Raw genomic sequence first — 10,155 nt, 5'->3', positions numbered from 1 at the left:
TAGAGAACATGAGTTTGAGGCCCGGATTTGGTGTCCTGCTGGCCTGCCACCTGCCTTCTCTCAAGCTGGAATTGGAAAGAGGACAAGGGAAGCCCGTGGGACTTGCACGTGACCAAAGCTTGCTCACTAGGGCTGTGGAGATCATGATTATAACTTGGGCTTCTGATCTGTATGAGCTCCACACCCTCGTAAGATGGGCTGCACCAAGTGGGAATCATGACATTTATTCTTCTGTCCTAAGGCCAATTGGATCAATAGGCCCAGAAAATTGTGCAATTTACTATTTATGTCTTCTTCCTTTCTGTCTGATTTCTATATATTTGGAGATTCTAGCCCTGAAAGGGATCTTGGCATAAATTGTGTGCATGTTTGATGAGAGTAATCCTTTCTAATCACTATATCTGCTGTGTCATTTCTCTTTTCTTTCATTTAAGAAAATAAATATATTTCATCCAGTTTTTTTGTGGGTTGGATCATTTTAATTATGTACAATTCACTTTCTTTGACATAAGGAAGAAACCAAAAGAAAATCTTAGTTCTGTTTTAACTCAAACAAGTGTATGTATCTCACATCACAGTCCTGTGTGCACAAACACATGCACACGATGAGAAGTTATATACCCAAGCACACTTATATATACACCACAAGGAGCTATATACCCCAGCCCACTTATCTGCACACCATAAGGAGCCATATACTTCCACTCCTGCTACGAAGAAAAATGGCCTCTTTATAGAATTGCTTCCTAATTCTTTGGCTCAAAGTTCTTCATCAGAACTCGTCTCAGAGCAGCCTTCACATCCTTGTTCCTCAGACTGTAGATGAGAGGGTTCAGCATGGGGGTCACCACAGCATAGAAGAGCACCACCACCTTGTCCTGCTCAGCAGAGGCTGTTGAGCGGGGCTGCATATAGGTGAAGAGGGCCATCCCGTAAGACATGGAGACCACAGTCAGGTGGGAGGCACAGGTCTCGAAGGCTTTGCGGCGTCCTTGGGTAGAGCGAATCTTCAAGATGGCAGCCACAATGTGGGCATAGGACAGAGAGACCAGGCAGCAGGGCACCAGCAGCACCACCACACTAGAGGCCAGTATCACCACCTGGTTGAGGGTGATGTCCACACAGGCCAGCCTGACAAGGGCCAGTGTCTCACAGGCCACATGGTTGAGCACATTGTGCCCACAGGTGGGAAGGCGCATGGTGACCGTTGTCTCCACAGCAGAATTAACCACACCCACAAGCCAAGAGACACCTGCCAGAACCATGCAGAGCCTTGGACTCATGACCACGGTGTACCGTAGTGGATCACAGACAGCCACATAGCGGTCATAGGCCATGGCAGCCAGAAGCAAGAACTCAGTCCCTCCTAGGGCCAGAGCAAAGAAAAGCTGGATCCCACATAGGGCAAAAGAGATGGTCTTCCTCTCCATGAGGAAGTGTGCCAGCATCTGGGGGACCCCACTGGAGGTGTAGCAGATGTCCACCACTGACAGGTGGCAGAGGAAGAAATACATGGGCAGGTGGAGTCGTGGGTCCAGTGCAATCAGGAGGACGATGAGTCCATTGCCCAGCAGAGTCAGCAGGTATGTGGCCCCAAAGAGGACAAAGAGTCCAGCTTGGATGTGCTTGTCACTGGTGAGACCCATCAGGATAAACTCACTCACCCAGGTCACGTTTTCTCTCATGGAGCAGCTAGGTCAGCTGGCCAGGAATAGGGGAAGGGCAGGTCAGGGAGGGCAAGTACAGGCGACACTATAGGTCATGTACTGAGTCCTAGGTTGTGATTGGTGATTGGAGCTGGACCTGGGACATAGGCTGGTTCTTTAATTTGGGCGAGTAGGGAAGAATGTAGTCGAGACAGAGGAGGAAGAAAGACATGGCTGCCGACCCAAGTGTATTTGGCTCTGAGGAGACAATCCCACTTCTACATCCAGGACTCTACAAATTGAAACAATGTGGTGGCGGCATTCTGTCAGGGTAGAAGGAAAGGGAACAAAATGGATGGTGGAAAAGAGGAGAGAGCAATACAGCATTAAAACATGAAAGTAAAAGAAAACCTCAGGAAGGAAGATGTGAAAGTGCCAAAGGTCTTAATGAAAATGGGAAAAAGCAAAGAAAGGTAGCTTCTTCAATGTCAGACAGTAGGGGCACAAGTCTTACAGGCACTACTGGGTATGGAGGGCTGCTTCCGCACTCCTGAATGCCATTTTGTAAGCATCCGTTCAGTTGTACTTCCTATTCCCATTAAGTTCCAGTCTAAATGATGGTGTAGAAGAGAATCCTCTTACATCCTCCTCACTGCACTCGTCATCCCCAAGGACAGACTCTCTTCGAGATGGGAATCTGCTGTGTCCTGGAAATGGTGTGGGCTTTCTTTGTTGCTGTTCCTGTCTGTGAGAGAGAAAAAAAAGACAGACTTACAAGTCCTGCTCTCTTGGTTCTTGTAATTTAACCAGGGACACAGAGATTAATTTAAAAATTACAAAATTAATTTAATTGTGTTAAGCATTATGAAAGGAACAAGGTCAGTACTTGGATAATTAAATTTCAGCCTTCGTAATTAAATTATCATTGTGGATGTTTCTCACGTCGTTATTACATGTAACTAGTCTGGGAAGTGTTGAGCATTTATTTAGCTGTTTAAGAAGGTGATGAAACGGTGGTGTGCCGAGAACTTCTGGTGAGCCGTGGGAGCAGACACACCGACACCACGCAGGAAATGATGAGAAAACTCTCAATCCTTTCACTGTTGGGAGTTCCCCTTCCTCATCTGAGTTTGCGCTACATCGTCATATGTCCATCATGGTGGCTGATTGGTTCTTGGGAAAATCCAATTAAATTCCCTCAGATTTTTACTGGCAGTATAATCTCTAGGTATTCTTCTTTTACTTAAGATATTTAACAAGAAAATAACTCATTTATTGGAAAATGTATTGAACATACCAGGCTCCATGCTCTCGGCCAGTCTTTGGGAAATCTTTCCTTTTAATATTAAGACTCTGTTCTTTGGAAATCAGTGGGTACACAGAATCAAATCAGAAATAAAAGAAATGGACCTTAGTGCTTTCTTTGGAAGTCAATGAACCAGTTTGTGCATATACAGCCAAGCAATATAAATACTGTATATTATCCTTAATACAGCTACAGTGGAGCCACATCACCAAACACAGGAGTTCTGTAAAGCATAATTCTGTCCTGATTTCCCCTGGCTGGAAACAGAGGGTAGATGCCCACCTAAATTTTTGCAAGCGAGAGTAGAGAGTTGCTGTACAGTGCAGGCAGCTCTGGCCTCCCTTTGTCTTTGATCCTGACCAGAAGATATCACTGTGGCAACCGTGACAGGTAGAAAGTGTATTTAGGTCGAAACAGACAAGATCACCTGACAAAATTGGGAGCGTAGGGGTAGGATGAAAAGAAAGGGTGGGAGAGGAAGAGGAGGAGAGAAGGAGAGGGTTAAGAAGAATTTGAGGAAATGGGATAGCCGAGAAGAAGGAAGGACAGAGATGAGAGCAAGGAAGGAGATATCTTGATTGAGGGAGCCATTATAGGATTAGAAAGAAATCTGTCTCTAGAGAAATTCCCAGGAATCCACAAGAATGACCCCAGCGAAGACCCTAAGCAATAGAGGAGAGGATGCCTGAACTGGCCTTGCCCTGTAGTCAGACTGATGACTATCTTAAATATCACCATAGAACCTTCATCCAGCAAGTGATGGAAACAGAGGCAATGACCCTCATTGGATCACTGGACTGAGCTTGCAAAGTCCAGTTGAAGAGTAGGAAGAGTGAGAATATGAGCAAAGAGGTCAAGACCATGATGGGGACACCCACTGAAACAGTTTACCCTAGCTAATGAGAGCTCACCAACTCCAGCCAGACTGGGAAGGAACAAGCATAGGACCAAACTAGTTTCTTGGGTAGTGGTTGACAGTTGCATGTCTGGGGCAGACTGAGGGGCCACTGGCAATGTCACCAGGATTTATCCCTACTGCATGTAATGGCTTTTTGGGAATCTATCCTCATTGGGTAGTTGGGAGGGCCTAGAACCTTCCCCAAAGCGATGTGCCTTACCCTCTCTGAGGACTGGATATGGGTAGGGTGGGAGGGTGTGTTTAGGGAATGGGAGGAAGGGAGGGGGTGGGAACTTGGATTGGTATGTATAATTAAAAAAAGATAGTTTGTTTTCTTTTTAAAAATGAATAAAAAAGAAAAAAAAGAACTTGACTTTAGGTTCCTAGTGAAGGTTAGTGGGTAGGATTAAGATTAGGAGGTGCTGGATGGGATTCAGAGCACTGGAACGGTCCAGAGCCCATCCACTGAGTCAGCAGAGGAAGTGGTCCAATTTGGACTTGTTACCATTCCCAGATCACTTGTTGCTGTATACAGAATCCTCATCTTCTGACTAGTGTGAATGATCCAGATTCCATCCAGATTGTGGTCAGTCCTGCTAAAAATAGAAGTAAACATGAGGTCTTATCTCCTCCCTCTTGTTTTATATCTAAAGAACCCAGGGGCCAAATGAGGTCACTTGCTCAAGTCTCAAATTCACCTCAGGACCAATTTGAAGCTGTAGTTACGATCTCAGGTGTTTCCTAACTTATAAGTGAGAGGCAGAAGTGGTTGTTGACAGATATAGTCTAAGGATAAGTATACTTGATGGCCATAGATGGCAGATCTAGAATGGTATCTTGCCTTGTAGAGCAGGCAATGCATTGAATGTGCCGTCAGGGGATCTGAAGTCCAGCTTGTCTGTTTGAGGAGGCTGCCCTGTTACAGGCTTCTTGACTTCCCTAACTCTGTGTTCTTCATTGGAATCACTGAACAACAACAAATAAATAAAGCTTTCTGCAGAGTATGTCAAGTGAGGCCAGATGAACCAGTAAACATGAATGCATCTTGGGAAAACACTCAGTAACTCCCTACCGGGCACTGTTCCTGAACTCAGAAAGTCTACATCACTTTTCTATCTATAAGCATGAGGACAAGTGACAATAGGAAGTCCAGGAGATCAGAACGCTAACAGAATGGGGGAGGGACACAAGGTCATTTACAATAACTTCTAATGACCAAATTTAATTGCAAAAGCCATGTTTCAAAATATTTCAGGAACCAAGGCAGAATCTATGTATAATCAGTGTCCATACCACTGTTATATAAAGAATGAACTCAGCATCTATTTCTTCTAGTAATATTTTGATGTTGGTTTTATAAAAGGACCAACTTCTTCTTAATATATAGTGTTGTTCTCAGCTTCTTAGGATAATGAGGGAATTTCATTTCGCCTTTCTGAATTTGATAAACATATGCTGTGTACTGGCTAGGACCTGACCTGTGACAGGAGCAGAGAAAATAAGGGTGAATGAGCCCTCTGTCTCCAGAGTCTTATTCTTGCAAGGAAGAAGGAGAGATGGTGTCACTATGCCCTACTCAGAGAAAGTCCCAACATCTCCTCAGTAACTGAAGACAGGTCCTGACTGTGTCCCAGGCAGTAGAAACATAGAAGTTACAAAGTAGAACTAAGAACCAATGTTTGCTCCTCTGAACTGGAAGTGATGGCGAGGAAGGCAGGACAATGGGGCCTGACTTCCTGCCTGCACAGAATTTCATCGTTGTCTGATTTTCATCAGTTACACAGCTAAATTACACAGTTCTGTAGCATAGATTATTTTTCACCTGTTCAGTTCAGCCAGCACATTTGATTTGATAAACATTAAGATTCCATCTAGTTAGAGAGGCTTGTGATAAACATTTAATGTGATAAAAATTTAATATTAAAAATCTTTATGGGATTTTAAGGCAGCATATTAGGAAAACAATTCTCTGATCTTTCATAACTCTATATATTCTATATATATATATATAAATTATATAAATATATATAAATTGTTAGCAAGAAGTAAGGGCCAGGGGTGAGAGACAGATCAATATGGACGAAGGAGCCTCCCTCCAAGTTTTACAGCTTGAGTCTGATCCCTGGGATCCACATAGACAGAAGAGAGAACCAACCCCTATACAAGTTGTCCTCTGACTTCCACTTGCATGCCATTTTTATGTCCCCACATAAATAAATAATGAATTATAAAATAAATTTAAAAAGAGGGGCCACTAAGATTCCTGTTTTAGGATTTAGGTCACACATATAACTGTTTTTGAGGTGAGTTCGGTAAGTGAAATTTCTTGTCTTAAAGACCAAGGACTAAAGAAATAAGGATAAGAGTGTATATCATTAGTACTGGGAAAAACCAGTTGGTCCAAGGATAAAGCACTTGTCCTCTGATATATGAGCCTCTTTCCAAAGTCCATCTCTCATAATTCTTACAGTGTGATACTTACTAACAAGTTTTTGTTTCATTTTTTTTCAGCTGGATCAATATTACACCTACTTTAGTTCCTTAAAAATTATGCTATTGGTACTGGGCAGTTGAGAATATTTACGATCTCACCTTTTAGAAAAGATGGGTTCCATACCATCCTTTGGGTCATTTACAAACCCTTTCCCTCGTCCGTTCCTTCTTACTCCAACAGTACAGATGTTTCAAGGCCAAGAAAATAGCCATTGAGCTCTAATACTTTGTCCCAGGAGTGTTTATCTATGTATTTAGAACATTTCAGTTATATTGTGTATTGGATGACTGATTGTGAAGGAGGATTCCGTCAAATGACTTACATAATCTAAATCACTATTTTTAAAATGTCTAGCTGCAGCCAGAAAAAAAAAGTACCTTAGAGGTTAGAAAAGCAGTCCTGGAAGCTCCCAAAGGTTTGTGCTCCTTCATCTCACCACCTCCTCTGAATGCTCTCCTTGGGCTGGCCATTGATGCTGGTACTCACATGGTGTGCACCATTCATTTTGGCTGGGCTTGTGGCTCATCTCTTAGGAAGTCCTCGAAGCACTTGCCATTTGTCTTAGGCACAGAAGTTTTACTTTGTCGGTCTGATCTGAGAACTTTCAGAGCTTAGGTATCCCCAGAGAGCAATTACTTTGTCTTGGTGTATTCTTGTACGCTCTTCCTCCAGTTACATCTCTGTCACCCACCTTTCTTTCTAAAGTCCCCTTTGGGATCAACATTTTGAAAGCTTCTTGCCTCAACTTTTAATTACCCTTCTAGTTTCTAGGCTAATCAGACGATCTATGGCTCATTTTATACTCAGAGAATATTGGCAGGAGTCTGAATAAAAGAATTATTTCCCTGACTTGGTGTGAGAAATTGAAATAAATTGGGTTTTATGTTACGGTTTTTGATCCATTTTGAATTGATGCTGCAGTGTGTAAGTGATAAGAATCAAGTTCCAGTTTCTACACTTGTATCTAATATCCCCAGCAACCATTTGTTAAAGAGACTGGCTGTCTTTTTTTGACCCATGTCAAGAATCTGATGGCTGACATTACATCGATTTATTTTTGTCATTTTTGTTATGAGCCTTTGCCTGTAGCAGCTGAGCCATCTTTTCTAGCACTAAATTTTGTTTCTGAATCAGTCAGGAAAAAGTGAGATGTCTCTTATTTCTACAGGTATAGAACACAAAAGGCATTATACTAAGTGAGAAGCCCAGACACAATATTGTACATCCTTTATGACCACATTTATACGAAACCCTAAAAGTTGATGAGTTTGTAGATGGAAAGCATCATCATACTTGTCAGGAGCGGGGAGAAGGAGTGACTTCCTTGTTGGAATGGTGATTTGTTGTGGGTCTGGAAAGAACGGTCCAAATCTGAGAAGGCATGAGGTTGTATGACATTATGGAGATGCTGAATGCCAATGAAGCAAAAAGCTTCACTAGAAACTTAGTGTCTGCTCAGTTCTGTCCTGATCTTTTATTCAAACCATTTTCAATGCATGCATTAAAAGTTTGAATTGTTCTAAAATATGCTATAGTGTTTATTTAGTTTTGTTGGAAAGATCGAGATCTATTAAATGATATCTAATTATGGTTTTGAAAAAGTTGTTTTAAACATTAGTTAAGATCAGATCATCACTGTCTTGTTTTTATCATCTTGGGTGATTGGAACTCAGTTATTTTTGGTGTTTGTTAAGTTATTTCTGGTGGAGAAACAGAGTTCTTTCCTTACGGAATACCTTGATCATCCTGACTATGTATGTGCAGTATAGCCGTCTGGTCATGTGTGTGTGCTGAATCCATTCCCAAGGGTTAGTAAGAGGATGCAGTTAGACACAATTGTTAGACATCTATCTGAGGTCCTTAATGTGGGACTTTCTGACTTTCACCTCCCTGAATTTTGGAAAGAGAAAGAAGAAATAGAATTCCTGTGGGATGTGCTCATGCCCAGAGCTGTGGATTTCATAACAGTCACCAGCCTTAGGTCCTGTGTGTGGTCTCCACCCTAATAAGATGGGCTGGACCATGTGTGAGTCATGTGATTCATGGACTTTCCTCTGTATATGTTCATGTGTGTGTGTATGTGGTGTGTTCATGAACACACGTGCATGTGGATGTACAGTGTGTAAAGACATGTGTGCAAGTGTATGGAAGCCAAAGGACAACCTTGGGTATCCACCTATGCAACCAATCACTTGACCAGTGAGTATCGGGAATCTTACTCTGTGCCACTCCACTGAATTACAATTGATGCATTCTACCACATCAATATCAATCTCTTAAGTTTTTTTTAAAGTTTTCATTTCTTTTCTCTTTATTTTATGTGTATGGGTGCTTTGCATTTATGTATGCATATCATCACATGGTGGCTGGTAACCACAGATTCTGGAAGAGGGTGTGGAATCCCCTGGAATTGGAGTTGCAGAGAGCTGTTAGCTGCCTTCGGGAGCTTTGAAGCAAACCCAGGTTCTCTGTGAGAGTAGCAAGTGGTTTGTAACTTCTGAGCCATCTCTCCAGGCCCCACAGCCCTCATCTGATGTCAGTTATGGGCATCAAACAAACTCAGATTCTCATGCTCGCCCACCATGTGCTTTTCTGACAGACTCCCAGCCTCAGCTCAGCTTCTGTACTTCTGACAAGAGCCTGTTGATTCTGCAGCACAGACAAGTTTTAAGCTTGGAGGTTGATAATTTTCTTTTCTCATTGACTGAAGAAAAGTTAGACACATATTTACAGACTTGAGGAAGGAAATAGACCCCTGCCGTTTGTTTGTCTATTGATTGATTGATTAATGGTGTATGTGTGTTGTGGCAGGTACGAGTGTGCCATGGTAGATTTGTGGAATTCAGAGTACAGCTTGTGAGACTGAGATTTTTTTCTTTCATCCTAGGGATCCAACACAGGCCACCAGACTTGGGTTCAAGTGCCTTAACCCACAGAGATATCTTACCATCCCAGAACTAGAGTATTGACAAGATAAGTTGTGGGCATAGCTCTGATGTCTGAACTAACTTTCCATTCTACTGTGTTGTTTTCTCTCTTCCTTTCAATTGAAAACACACACACACACACACACACACACACACACACTTCATTTAACTTTCTGCACAGCATTTGCATCTTTCTTTTAATACTTATTTATTTATTATGTATACAATATTCTGTCTGTGTGTATGTCTGCAAGCCAGAAGAGGGCACCAGACCTCATTACAAATGGTTGTGAGCCACCATGTGGTTGCCGGAATTGAACTCAGGACCTTTGGAAGAGCAGGCAATGCTCTTAACCACTGAGCCATCTCTCCAGCCCCAGCATTTGCATCTTAAACATGCAGTGATTCATTTTCTTTGAAATAAAACAGGGGTCAAAATAAGGACTAAGACAAAATTCTGTTTTCTTTTACCTCAAAGAAGCGTTATGTAGACTTAGGTCCTGATACCTATGCCCTTACACACACACACACAGTCACACTTAAGAGGAGGTCACGTGAGTGGTTCATACCCAATGCTGGTCAGGATTAGGAAAGTAGAGTCAATGACAGGCAATGGTGTGTGCCACATACATGACCTACTTGTAAGCCTGTCCACAGTCTTCAGAAGGACACCCTTTTCTTTAGAAAATTGTCTCCTAATTCAATGCTTTGACTCAAAGTTCTTCATCAGAACTCGGCTCAGCGCGGCCTTCACATCCTTGTTCCTCAGACTGTAGATGAGAGGGTTCAGCATGGGGGTCACCACAGCATAGAAGACCACTACCACCTTGTCCTGCTCAGCTGAGACTGTCGAGCGGGGCTGCATATAGGTGAAGAGGGCCATC

At 42.6% G+C, this 10,155-nt stretch overlaps 1 protein-coding gene across 1 annotated transcript; it reads right to left on the bottom strand.

Annotated features, from left to right (window-relative positions):
* Positions 1-746: 746 nt before the first annotated feature.
* Positions 747-1,685, bottom strand: LOC101992238 (olfactory receptor-like protein OLF3). Its single transcript, XM_005363815.2, has one exon. It carries the CDS (start codon positions 1,683-1,685, stop codon positions 747-749), a length of 939 nt encoding a protein of 312 aa, XP_005363872.1.
* Positions 1,686-10,155: the final 8,470 nt, after the last annotated feature.

The sequence above is a fragment of the Microtus ochrogaster genome, linkage group LG12 (genome assembly GCF_000317375.1).
Source record: "Microtus ochrogaster isolate Prairie Vole_2 linkage group LG12, MicOch1.0, whole genome shotgun sequence".
In the NCBI taxonomy this organism is placed as follows: Eukaryota; Metazoa; Chordata; class Mammalia; order Rodentia; family Cricetidae; genus Microtus; species Microtus ochrogaster.
Note: the sequence above shows the minus strand (reverse complement) of the source record. Positions and strands in the feature narration are given on the sequence as shown.

Excerpts from the sequence above, each read along its gene's own strand:
- LOC101992238 (XM_005363815.2), bottom strand. The coding sequence starts at position 1,685 with ATGAGAGAAAACGTGACCTGGGTGAGTGAGTTTATCCTGATGGGTCTC.